This window comes from Arvicola amphibius, chromosome 3 (genome assembly GCF_903992535.2).
Source record: "Arvicola amphibius chromosome 3, mArvAmp1.2, whole genome shotgun sequence".
In the NCBI taxonomy this organism is placed as follows: domain Eukaryota; kingdom Metazoa; phylum Chordata; class Mammalia; order Rodentia; family Cricetidae; genus Arvicola; species Arvicola amphibius.
The window spans coordinates 25510463-25524629 of record NC_052049.1 but is presented as its reverse complement, the minus strand read 5'-3'; the positions used below and the strand labels follow the sequence as shown (position 1 = coordinate 25524629).

Sequence of the window (14167 nt, the reverse complement as noted above, 5' to 3'; positions counted from 1 at the left end):
GTAACTGCCAAAAGAGACAGACACCCCAGAACCTTACTGGTAAACCACGAGCCTCGTTGTAAAATATAAAATAATAAAAATGGGTTAATTTAAGATGCAAGAGCTAGCTAGAAGTACACTTAAGCTATTGGCCAAACAGTATTGCAATTAATATAGTTTCTGTGTGATTATTTCAGGTCTGGGTGGCCAGGACACGAACAAGCAGCCTCTGCCTACAGAATACAATAATTGAAAAGATAGAAAAAGTAAAAAATAAGAACTAAAATGAAATATTAAAATTTTCATTAAGCTGGGCATAGTAGCATACACCTTTAATTCCAGCACTCCAGAGATAGAGGCAGGCAGATCTCTCTTTGCTCAAGGCCAGCCTGGTCTACAAGAGCTAGTTCCAGGACAGACTCCAAAGCTACAGAGAAACCCTGTTTCGAAATAAGAGAGAGAGAGAGAGAGAGAGAGAGAGAGAGAGAGAGAGAGAGAGAGAGAGAGGAGAGAGAACTAGCCACAACAACCACCATGCTGAAAGAAGGCTCAAACTGCACAGTAGATAGAGAGCAAATGCATGACGCAAAGCAAGATTGGGGCAGAAAGGGGGCAAAGAAAGACTGAGATACATACAATGGGCTAGTGCTCCACTTGTAACCATCTGAGGTAGGCCCAGCTGACACTACCCTAAGCAGAAGCACTTCCCAAGCAGTCTACACAACTTTCGAGAAACAGCAAGGTATTACTGTCTAAGTTAATGGCTTTTAGGATGAATTATTAGATGACAACTGAAACTACTTGCTAATGAATATGCTGACCAGACAGGATAGGGTACTGTAACCCCACACTCAGAAAGCTGAGCCAGGCCAAGCATGAAGGAGGAAGAGGAGGAAGAGAGGGAGAGAAGGAAGTTGAAGCAAGATGGAGAGAGGAAGAAGTGTAGAAGGAAGAGTGGGGAGGGAGGAAGGGGAGGAGGAAAGTGGATGAGGGACAGAGAAAAGGAGGAAGGAAAAATAAAGGAGAAAAGGGAATAAGAAGGGAAGAGGCAGGAAAGGAGGAAAGATAGTAGGAGTGAAGGGGAAAAAAGAATCTGAATTAAAATACAATGCTTACCTTGGTGTTGGCCATGTCAACAATATACTGGTCTCCTTTTATACATTCCATTACTTCAAAACCATCCCTGTCAATCACCTTGGCCTGTGAGCTTCCAGATACAACAAGAATCATGTCTCCTGTGTTACTGTATTGTAATGACTTGATCTGATGGCTATGCAAAAGAAAAAAGAAAATAGTCTAGTGAAACACGGAGCTTTTTTTTATACTTTTGCTCTATTTAGCATGGTCAAGAAAGGAAATGAATACAACATTAGTAATTCCAAAAAGCACACAATTATCCTGCCATGCTTTTTACAACTTCCACAGCAATTTGCTAAAACCTCCTAAATTTACGCCTTCAATTCAGTCAACTCTTGAGTCTTCTGGCTCTTTTCTAATAACCTTATCTGCAGAATTTTTAAAGCTGTACCACAGTTTTATTTTATTTTTTTAACCACAAAACTTTAAAAATAAGAAGAAAAAGTAAATGAGGATATCTTCTCTCCATAACTAGATGCACAAGTCCTCTACTTCACTAGAAAGAAAATGGATTTTAAGCATTTTGTTGAAGTCAGTTATGACAGGCTCTGTAATCTTGCCCACAGAATGCTTGGGGATAAAGCCCATCACCACCTCAACAACAGCCACAAGGTATATGTGAAATTTCATATCTAGAATAGATGTGTATATGCAAATATTCTAAAGTCAGAAAAATCAGGATTCTCAAGGGTTTTTTCCCCACAGGTTTTTCAGGTAATTCATAGCCAACCTATTGTTACCTGCATGTTGAAGGAATATGGGTAATGGGAAGTATGTGTGGGGATTTTACAGCTACTTTAATTATACATGATTTGTGGTTTCCTCCTTGTTTTGATACTGTACCCCAAATTTGAGAGCCTGACCCTTCAGCTCCCCAAGTGCTGAGATTATAGGTGTGTTCCATCACTTCCAATTAAAAGTTTAATTTTTTTACACGTATGCATATGTGTTTGTGTGAATGTATGGTATATATGTGTGTCCGTATGTATGCATGTGCACTCCTGCATGAGATAGAGGCCAGAACACAATGTCTGAGCCCTTGGAGCTAGAGTCACTGGCAGCTGTGAATTCTCTGGAAGAACAGTAAGTACTCTTGACTGCTCAACCATCTCTCCAGCCCCCACATTCAGCTTAAACTATTCAAGATTTTAATAAGAAATAATGAATTATAAAATTTCTTAGAATCTGAAATATCAGGGTTCTAATATGCTATTTTAAAAATCTAACCTTAGAGATAAAGAAAACTATCATATGAAAATTCTAAAAGGTTAAGTCTGTCACCATTTTTTATAAACCACGTGTCTCCCTCTCCAAATTTTTGTGATGCACTTAGGAAATAAGGCTGTTAGCAAACAATTAGAAATACTGTGAGCTTTTGCTTACTAGAATCAATTTCTCTAGATAAGATTAGAAAATGTGAGGACATCTGGGCATGTTCAAGGCCCTGCACTCAATCCCCACACCAAAAAATTAAGTTAGATGAGCAGAGTGTATCTCCAGGTAAAATGGTGGGACAAATGCTGCATCCCTAGGAGGTAGTGAAAGACAGTGTCAGAATAAGAAAAAATGTTCTATTCTAAAGAGAGCAAAACAGGTCAAAACATCTGTAATGTACAGAGAACACGTAGAAAAAGAAACGACAGGGGCCAGAAATTACCAATAAGAAACAAAACTGACATTCCAGATTTTTATGTTTTGAAAATTATTTGCATAAGCACATTGAGATATATCACCAGTGGGACCCAATTCTAAAATTTCATTTGTTCCGTGTGTACAACTGTGTGGCCACAGTTGGTGACAGGATCTACTCCCAAGCTTTAGCAGAGCAGCTTGCTTGAGAGAAGGGAGAGCAACACAGGGGACATGCCACAGAGGGCAGAGGGAAAAGATAAGCCTGGTGAGTGATGGAGTCCTCAGGACAAGTCCTCAGCCCTCACAGCCTAAACACGGTTGTGTTAATACAGACTCATAACTGGCCAAAGTAATGAATGTGAGCAACTTTGAATGCTCAGCTATAGACTGATCATATGTATCAGCCTCCCCTGCCCACGGCTTAGGAAACATCACAGAGGGAGCAGAAACAAGCTCAAGTCAGCAAATGGAGAAAAGAGCTGTAAAGTAATGACTTCAGGACATGACATAGCTTTGCACACTTCGGCTTATGACAGCAGTGTGGTTACCTGTGTAGCCTGCACAAGATAAAGGCAGTCAAATTCCAGCATGGATGGCAGAGGGACCCCTGAGGGCCTACCACTAATGGACAAATTCCTGTCAGTTGGTACAGCTGAGAGAAAGGCTCACTCCCATTGTGGATGTGGTTACTGGTAAACTGCCCAGGCCCCAGGACCACATAGCATCAATATCAATACCCTCAGGGCTATTTTAGAGCAGAGAGGGGAGGGGGGGGGAGAGAGAGAGAGGGGAGAGAGAGAGAGACAGAGAGAGAGAGAGAGAGACAGAGAGAGAGAGAGAGAGAGAGAGAGAGAGAGAGAGAGAGAGAGAGAGAGAATAGTCTGAATTATCTGAAATATTAAATTTCTCTATAAAACACAATTGGCCAATTTTTATGGGCCCTTTTAAGCAGGCATGGTGGCAGATGCCTTTAATCACAGCACTCAGGAGGCAGAGGCAGGCAGATCTCTGTGAGTTCAAGACCAGACTAATCTATGCAGTAAGTTGCAGGCCAGCCAGAGCTACCCAGAGAGACTTTGTCTCAAAAAAAAAAAAATCAAAAAAAGTAATTTTTGCTGGGCGGTGGTGGCACACGCCTTTAATCCCAGCACTCGGGAGGCAGAGGCAGGCGGATCTCTGTGAGTTCGAGGCCAGCCTGGTCTACAAGAGCTAGTTCCAGGACAGGCTCTAAAAAAGCTGCAGAGAAACCCTGTCTCAAAAAACCAAAAAAAGAAAAAAGAAAAAAAAAGTAATTAAGCTTCTTGTAATAGTTTCTTTTATGAATATAAATCTTGTCATAAAATCATTAGATATCTTGTTTTATATTAATAGACAAACTCAAAATAAAATAAATATCATTTTAACAAAATTCTAGCCTGTTTGGTTCCATTTACTAAGTTTTTAACTCCAAAGCTTAGAATGTATATGCTAAAAGCAACTATTAACTTGTGGTGATTTTATCTTCTAAAAACAGAATTTACAGAAGAAAAAAGTAAAATTCATGTCTATCTGTCCACAGCTCAAAAGAATTATTACTCTTGCTGGTAACTAAGTCATGTACCTGCTTGAAACTTTTTCCTGTAATGAGTAAGAAGGACAAGACACTTGACCTCCTCCTCTGCCTCTGCATGGTCACACTGTTACACACACGTTCACATATGCCACACACGTAAAAAATAATGTGTGACGAGAGGATATATTTCACCTGGAAGTTCATCACCAACATGTCAAAGCACACAGAGATGTGGTGCTCTAAACCAAATGTCTGTGGGAGACAGGTCTAGAACAGCAAGGGCCGACCTAAGGAAGAAAGGACCTCTGGACTCAACGCATCCTTTGTAGACTGGGAATGAGATCCTTAAGTAGGTCTGTCCTGGACTGCAAATTTTTAATGTGCTTCCTTAGAAGGTGCCTTCTGGATTTACATTTAAGTCTATCCATAAAATATAAAATTACTTGCTTGATTCTATGTATGAATTGTTCATTAATCTTCTCTTAGCTCCAAATCCACCCTTCAATGTTTGCTCTATAAAAATGAAAATGAACCCTGGAAATACTTTTCCTTTGCCAGCTGGCATTCGTTATACAGGACTGTTAAGTTTTACCAGAAAGATATTAGAAAGACATTGGAGGGAGGGTCTAGTGTGGTCCTCTTGAAGGACTTCTGTATGCTCATGGCTTTTCCAGTGTCCGGCTCCAGAAACGTGTAATTTTCTCCACATCAGGTTCCTCAAGTGCATATTTGTAAACAGTAGTTCCCTCAGTCTTAGAGCAGAGCGACTTTAAGACCTATTTCTGGAAAGTTCTGCCATCATAAAAACATCGCCACTTCTCTTCCTCGGTGACCCACAGCCATGCCCTTTCATAAAAGCTCTGGACCTCAACCCCAGAGGCTCTTCCCTGAATGCTATGTCAGCCCCAAAGACAGGGGTATTTCTTATATTGCTGTGCAGATTCTTCATGCTTCTCTTTTTACCAATCAGTCTTTCAATTTTTCCAAACTCTGATTATAATCAGCAATTTTTATTAAAGTGTTTCTGGTCAAATTACATCAGATTTCTATATCCTAATAAGACTCTGACAGATCAAATTTTAGGCAATCAATCAGGAACTGAGAAAATTATAGTCTATTTAGACCAACTGGGTTTTTTATATATAAACAAAACATATCAGATCTTTGATAATTAGCATTTGAGACTGTTCAACAAAGGTCTTTAAATTAAGACTGGGAAACTTATTAGTGCATGGGACAAACCTCTGTTATTCCCACTTGGAAGTGCTGGTTTTCTTCCACCAAACCTAAGAGAGCCAGCCCTATGGGTTATCACTGTTTTTCTGGTGATTAATTTTTGTTTTCAAAAGTAAGTTGAAATCCTAAAAATAGCAAAATTTAAAAACAGAGTGAAGCAGGCAATGACCCCATCTCTCTGGCTAACTACTCTACCCAAAAGCTCTGTTTACATTCAGAGGGAGACCTAAATTTTCAGCAATCCCGCGTAAGTATCATTTTGCTTTTTAACTAGAAAGGGAAGGGCTAACATTTTGTCCTGTGCTCTCTGTAGTCCTCTTTGCCCATGCTAAAATGAAAATGTTCAGAACCGGCTTCATCATTCCTGCCCCACTTTGCTTGTAGTTCTGCTAGCCACCGAGTTAAAAGGACGGGATTAGGAATCATTAGACACAGTACTAAGAAGAATTAAAGGGGCTTGTTCAATGGGTGGAACATCTGCTCCTCAAATTCCTGCCTATACAACTAAGATTCCGATCAAAGAGAAGAGCGAGAAAGCCAATCTGACAGCAAACTGGAGTCATGAGGAAGTGGATGTTCTCTCAGGAGTAACTCTGACACCAGAGGATGGCTTAGTAGCATTGCACAATTCTTTCTGTGAAGTTATTCATGGGGCGAAGTGGGAGTACATGAGTGTAAGTGAGGGGAGTGGGAAGGTGAAGACTGAGGATCCTTTTAAGTACTTTTTGCTTGGCTAGCAGAACAAGCTGGGACATGCAAGACAGATAAACACAGCTGTTTGGGGCTGTCACTTGGGGCTCATGAGCCAAGGTGTCCGGCTGTAGTGAAAAGTGCACCGGAATGTGAGTCAGAAGTCTAGAGATCCAAATCCCTTGCTCTGCTAACTAGCTGTATGATGATGAGCAAGCCCGTCTGCTTCCCGACATCTTATTTTATAGAAAATCCAGATAGGAACAGATGGCAGGACTAGACAAAAGCTGTTCCTGAGCCACACCACTCATATGCTGCCTGGGTAATTCTGCTGAGTCCTGGTTTCCTCTACTGAATGATACTTAACTTACAGGACTGGACAGGGTTTTAAAAACAATATCACATACTCAATCATGCTGGAGAGATGGCCTGGTGTGTAAGCACTCTCAGCTCTTCCAGAAAACCTGGGTTCAATTCCCAGCATCTACATGGCTCCTTACAACTATCTGTAATGCCAGTTCCAGGGGATCTGATGCCCTCTTCTGGCCTCTGCAGGCACTGCACTCATTTGGTGCACAAGCAGGCAAAACACCCAGATATACTATTTTTTTTAATTTTTAAATATTGAAAGAATATTACTTAACTTATATGATTGAGATAAGGGTATAAGTATAATAAATATATAAACTGGAGATAGAAAAATGACTCAAAGATTAAGAGCACTGGCTGTTCTTGAATAAGACTTGGACTTGGTTTCTAACACCCAAACAGGCAACTCACAACCACCTGTAACTCCAATTCCAGGTGATGCAACACCCTCTCTGACTTCTATAGGCACCAAACACAAGCTTGCTTCATATAGATACATGTGAGCAACCACCTATTTACATAAAATAACATTTAGTCAGAATTAAATAATGAAAATGCCCATAAAGGAACCTAGCCAAGACCTTGAAACAAGTAGTTACCAATATCACTTCTTAATTTCCAAAGAATAAGATTGTACTGTTACAGTGTAACCATCCCTCAATTCCCTGGAAGGACTGATTCAAGGGACACTGCAGTAACCACTACAGATGCTCACGTCCCTCCCAGGCATGTTTTTTAAGTACTGTTTTGTATCTGCAGTTGACTGAACCTGTGGCTATGGAACCTGCAGACATCAAGGGCCTATGTAGTCCACATGTACTATCAGTGCTGGAAACAGGCCGAGGAAGTCAGAGTGTGTGGTACAACAGCAGGTTTCTATAGGACAGCGTCAGAAAACACTAAGCCAGATTACATCTTCAGCTGCTTTGAGGAACTTTAAAGAACAGATACACAACGCCAAAGGCTTTAAAGGATGCCAAAGTCCAACTACCATATTCAACTGTTATAAACTAAATGAGTTATTAATGCATCTTCATCAAATTTCTAATTGGCAAAGAGGACAAATCATTAATATGTTAAAAGATAGAATCCGGAACTAGAATAATGATTCAACAAAATCAAGACAATAAAATTGAATGAAACACCTGCTCCCGCCATATTTCACTTTCTAGAAATGCTTAGGTGCTGAAGAGATGGCTCAGCAGTTAAGACCACAAATTGCCAGCATCCGTGTCAGCAGTGCACAGCTGCCTGTGGCTGCAGCCCCAGGGTATCTCTGACGCTCGCTTCTGAGCTCCATGGGCTCCTACACTCACACAAGCATAACCTGGTGCCTACATTTCCAGTATTCACTGGTTATGTGCAGTGAGGATCACACTGGGTAGGGAACTTTCCATAGTACAAGAGATTCTATTGTTTGCTGGCTAACTAGATATCAAGAACAGATCATTAGATTATTTACCCTGTGGGTGTGTTCAAAAGAGGAGATGCAAGACAAGGGATGAACCCAAGTGATACTAGATTAGAATGAGAGGCACTCTACGACTCATGTTAGCTTCATTCAGATTCAGACAGATACAAAAGTTACCGATATATGACATACATAGATTAGTATATAAACATGTAATTTCTAGCTTAGTCTGCCTAAAGCCAATGATACCTCAGGACAACAAACATTGAGAAACTCTATCTTGTTTAATAGTATTATCCTCAATTAATAAGCTTAATTACAGAAAAAATTTTAAAGATTTATTTATTATATGTATTTAAGTGCTCTATCGAATTTATGCCACTATATCAGATCATACTATGTAGAGAGGAGCTGCGGGCAGGCCTGCTTTTCGTCCCGCCCGGCTCCCAGCCGCCTGGCTAGCTTATGCCCCAAAATAACAACACACAAACTGTATTCATTTAAACACTGCCTGGCCCATTAGTTTCAGCCTCTTACTCACATCCTGATTAACCCATATCTAATTATCTATGTAGCACCACGAAGTGGTGCCTTACTGGGAAGATTCTAGCGTACATCCTTCTTGGGCCGGAAATTCATCGCATCTGTCTCAGAGAGGAGAAGCATGGCATCTGCCCCAGATAAGCGATGCATGGCGATTTATTAACTTCCCTTCCCAGCATTCTGTTGTCTACTCCGCCCACCTAAGGGCTGGCCAATCAAATGGGCCAGGCAGTTTCTTTATTAACCAATGAAATCAACTCAAACAGAAGACCCTCCCACATCAATACTATAAATGGCTGTGAGCCACCATGTTGTTGTTGGGAATTGCTTAGGACCTCTGGAAGAACAGCCAGTGTGTTTGACTGTTGAGCCATCTCTCCAGCCCTAATTTCAGAAACTTTAATCTTTGTCACTTTCCCATAAAAAAAATTTCTGAAATTATGTTTATTAAAAATTTTTAAGAATCATTAAGACCTTGTCATTTAAGCACACACACACATACAGTGTGTATACACTATATCTTATAATTCAAAAAGTAAAGAAAAACTTGCTTCAGTGTCAATGAACATTCCAGCATTCATATTTGGTCTCTAAATATCATTGCTGCAATGCTTGTTGGAGAAGCACTAATTCCAAGACTTGGAAAGAAATATATCAGGAAGTCTATATTGGTTGTCTCAGGAACTAAATCAGCTTTTAAAGACATATAAATTCATGTCAAATTACAATCAGTGAGGGCTCCCAGTGGACAAAACTGGATAATTTAAAGACCAAAAAAAGGCTACAACTAACTGAAACCCATGAAAATGGTTTAAAGAAGTACTAGAAGTATAAAAGTCAAAGAAAAGGAAAAAATAGTTGTATCAATGCTATAGTTACTTTCCTACAACTGTGACAAAGCACTATAACAAAGGCAAACTGTAAAAGAAAAATGTTCAGTTGGGGTAATGGTTTCAGAGGGTTGGAGTCCATGAAGCTAGAGCAAATGCATAGACCAGGAACAGTGGACAGAGTACACTTAATCCTTTGGCATAATGCTAACTGACCAACAAAGCAGCATGGACCACTACCTGAATACTGGTTTAATATATACCATAAACAAAAACACATTATAAGCCTGAAGAGGGGAGGGGGGGTATGGGTGGAGGGGAGGGGAGGGAAGGGGGAGGAAGAGGGCAGGAGATGCAAATTTTTTAATTAAAATAAATAAATAAATAAATAAATAAATAAATAAATAAATAAAAAACATTATAGGCCCGGTATGGTGGCACATGCCTTTAATCTCAGCACCTAGGAAGCAAAGGCAGAGGGATTTCTGTGAGTTCAAGGTCAGGCTGGTCTACATAGTGAGTTCCAAGACAGCCAGGAATGTGTGGAAAAACCCTATCTCTAAAAATCAAAAGACTACCACATTATACAGCATTATTGACTGGAATATTTTCAAGACATGTTTTTTTAATGATGGAAAATGCCTTTAAAACAGAAATCAAGGTCTAGAAGATGGCTCAGTGGGGAAAGGTGCCAAGGTGCCTGTTGCCAAGCCTGAAGATCTGTACTAGATCCCCAGGGCCCACACAACGAAAGGAGAGAACCCACCCCTAAAATTTGTCCTTGATCTTCACACATGTGCCATGGCACATGCACCTACACACATATATAAGGAAGTGTGTGTGTGTGTGTGTGTGTGTGTGTGTGTGTATGTGTGTGTGTGTAAATGAAGCTAAGGAAAAAGAAATGTACAGTTTTATTTTCATTTAATAATGACATAAGTTATATGAGTTAAATATCATTCATTATAGACTGAGTTTAAATGACAGAGCATTACCTCTAAATATGAAAATAATAACAAGCCAAATATAGAGATATTAAATGCATACATACCACTCACAAGGCTGAAGGGATCGAAATGCCTTGAAAGAAGCATCCATTCCAGCAAAATCCCAAAATTTAACATCGTAGTCATATCCTCCAGTGACCAAACGGGCACCTGAGGGATCCAAACCCAAAGCAGACACCTGTTCAAAACAAGCAAACAAATGAGTGGAAGATAGCAAGTTACTATTCCAATCCCCAATCTGGTCTCCAGCACCACCGCTATCAGCACTGCAAACATGCACCGTCAGCTATTAATGTTCCAGAAAAGTACCGATGGATAGCATCCGCCATGTTATTTGACTTTGTTGTAAGCATTGCTTATCTTAAAATAAAGAAAAATACTGGTATTTTTGTGTGTATGGTGGTGTTTGTGATGTGTGTGCTGGCATGTGTGTGGGAAACAGGCAGATTGCTGGAGTTTACTGGCCAACCATCCTTGCCAAATCGATGGGTTCCAGGTTCAGTAAGAGAAGATAAAGAACAACTGAGGAAGTTGCTGGTGTCAGTCCCTAGCTTCTACATGCACACACATGCATACCGGTACATGCATAGGCCATGTGAACCAGAACATATTCATCCCCCCATCTTGGCTTAAATAATTCAGCTGGTCTTGGTGGCACACACCTTTTAATTCCAGCTCTCAGGAGGCAGAGGCAGGTGGATCTCTGTGAGTTTCTGGACAGCCAGAGCTATATAATGAGATCCTATCACCTATCACCTGTCTCAAACAACAACAAAAAAGGAAAAAAAAAAAGAAAAGAGGGAAGGAAGGTAGATAAGGAGGGAGGGAGAGAGGGAGGGAGGGAAGGAGGGAGGGAGGGAAGGAAGGAGGGAGGGAAGGAAGGAGGGACGGAGGGAAGGAGGGAGGGAAGGAGTGAGGGAGGAATTCTTACATAACTCAAACAACACAGTAAGAAATATGAGATAAATCTGCCTCTAACAAGAAAGAACAGAATAAATCTCTAAGTTAATTGTGCTACTAAAGACATAAAGAGCCAGACGGTGGTGGCAGGTGGTGCACGCCTTTAATCCCAGCACTCGGGAGGCAGAGGCACAGAAGTCAGGCAGATCTATGTGAGTTTAAGACCAGCCTGGTCTACAAGAGCTAGTTCCAGAACAGGCTCCAAAGCTACAGAAAAACCCTGTTTCAAAAGACCAAGACAGAAGGATGACAAATTTTAGGGGCAGGGCAAAATGACATGATGATGAAGGTTTATTATTGAGATTTTTTTTTCAAGATGGCTATGGTATTTTGTCCTAGAGGAGCAGTTTTCTTGTTTTCGGGGTTGGGGATTGGTTTAGGGGGTACTTGGCTTTTTTTGTTTTGTTTTAAGACAAGGTTTCAATAGGAAGACCTAACTGGAACTTAAACTGGCATGTTCCTCTTGTCCCTAACTCCAGCGTGCCAGGATTGCAGGCATGCATGCCCATGCCAGGATTCACAGTGATACTGTCAGAGCTAGCATTCAGACGTAGCAGGATCGCTGTCAACACTATAAGCATTATTCCATATAAACCAAAGGATATGAAATTTGTAAAGCAGGTCTCAGTGGGGACAAAATAATCTGCCCGAGTTAGGGAATGTGTCCTTCCACAAGCTAAACTAACCCCCAATCCCTGTGTTCTCAAGAGATGAAGAACACGGAAAGTTTAACAAATTCTCCAGTGTGTTTTAATCACAATGAAAGAAAACAGAAACTCACCAAAGTGTCAGTATAATTCAACAGATGCTTATTCTAAACGTATTATTAAAGAAATAAATATCTTAATTGACATAAAATGAAGAAATAGGTACCAAATTATTATGGACAATGGTTTAGACTTTTCTGACCAAGAAATAAATTATTTTAAGCTTTCTATTTTAGCTTACTACATAAAATAACAGATCATGTCCTACGCCTACCCCAGGCCATCTTTTATTTATTTTCTTGAGATTACAATATAATTCTAACATTTCTCCCTTCCCTTCCCTTCCCTCCCTCCAAAATCTCCCCTATCTCCCTCCCTAGTCTCCTTCAGATTCACACACAGCCTTTCTTCCCTAACTGCCACTGCATGCACACATGTCTACGTGTATCCACACATCTTTGACCTCAGCCTGAGAACGGACTCTAGCATTTCATCTTCAGCTCTCTCCCTCACACTTAGAGTGCTTGCCATTTTCTCAGTCCTAAGCTTTAGATGTGAATCCAGAATTAGATAATTTATTTGACCTGGCAGAATACTAACTGTATAAATGTTTGAATACTTGACAGTTTTTTATGATTATAGAAAAATATTTAAAATATCATTTTAATTTAAATTGTTTGCAAAATCATGCCCAAGAAATATTTAATAAAGAATTTTTCAGCTCAATATAAACCATTGGTCATACTTTTTTTATTTCAACTTTTAAAAGAAACCCCTAAAAAACTCCCACTTTTAAACCTTTCAGTCTTTTTGTGAGATGACAAAAAACATCCACTTTTACTATCACCATCAGCAGTTTATTAACGCAATATGTAAGATAGATATGCTCACAGAGAAACGTATAACATGATATACCTATATACACTGGAAAAGAAGAAAATCTAAAAACAACACCCTAACCTTCTACTCTTAGAAACTATCAAAAGAAAAGCAAGTAAATCAAATGGAAGCAAAAAGGAGGAATTAGAAAGTTCGAAGTTGTCTTAATTAGGGCTTCCTGTTGCTGTGAAGAGACTCCATGACCAAAGCAACTCTTATAAAGAAAACATTTAACTACAGTTTCAGAGATTCAGTTCATTATCATCATGACAGGGAGTGTGGCAGCATGCAGGCAGATGTGGCATTGGAGCGGAGACTTACATCTTGCAAGCAACCGGAAGTTTGAGCAAGAGAGAACTCAAGGCCAACCCACAGTGACACACTTCCTCCAGTAAGGTCATACCTTCTACTAGTGCCACTCCCTTTGGGGGCCATTTTCTTTCAAACCACCACAGGAGTGGAAAGTGAAACAGAACTTTGCAAACACAGAAAAATTCACAGAACTAGAATAGTTGTTCCAGTGAATTTTTCAATGAAAACAAGAAACCTTTATTAGAGTAGGTAATCAAAAAAGAAAGAATTACTAATGTTGGGACTGAAAGAAAGAATTCACTATCTGGGACTGGAGAGACGGGTCAGCAGTTAAGAGCACTGGCTCCTCTTCATAGGACCCCCATGCATCCGGGCACTCAAGGAGGGCCAGAAAGGGTGCAGAACACACGAGAACTAGAGTGGCAGAACTGTGAGCTACGTGTGGGTGCAGGAATTGAACCCAGGTCCGCTGAGGCATCTCTCCTGGCCCATATTTTTACAGCATATGTTAATAAGAAGAAAATAAAAGCAGCAGCTCTCAAATATTTGGGAGAAACTTCCCACTCCCAAAAATCTGTCAAAAACATTTAGATTCAGAATCTACTGAAGACCACAAGTATTTTTTAATATAACATTTATGTGTATTGACATTAACCACCAGAAATGATGCTATTTCATTTCATTTAAAATAACATTAAACTGATTATACTTAACAAATACATGTATGAAAACATCTTTACAAATGAAAAGCTTCTGTGGCATGAATGACAGACACTATTTTAAGATTCCTATCTATAATTTTCACATTTCTGGATCGACCTCTGTTGAATGTTTTCTTTCTCGGTATAGAATGTGTTTCCTTCTTATGTGACACACATCTAAAAATAAATGGCAGTCTCAGTGAGATGAGAAGGTATGATTTT

The 14167-nt window shown here is 39.9% G+C and overlaps 1 protein-coding gene across 1 annotated transcript in view; it reads right to left on the bottom strand.

Annotated features, from left to right (window-relative positions):
• Positions 1 to 14167, bottom strand: part of Wdr70 (WD repeat domain 70) — a 208266-nt gene that overhangs the window by 148544 nt on the left and 45555 nt on the right. Inside the window, exons 7-8 of the mRNA XM_038323203.2 lie at positions 10431 to 10564; positions 1096 to 1249 (exon numbers count right to left, since the gene is read on the bottom strand). Of these exons, the coding sequence (XP_038179131.1) occupies positions 1096 to 1249; positions 10431 to 10564 (288 nt within the window). The remainder of the gene's footprint in view (positions 1 to 1095; positions 1250 to 10430; positions 10565 to 14167) is intronic.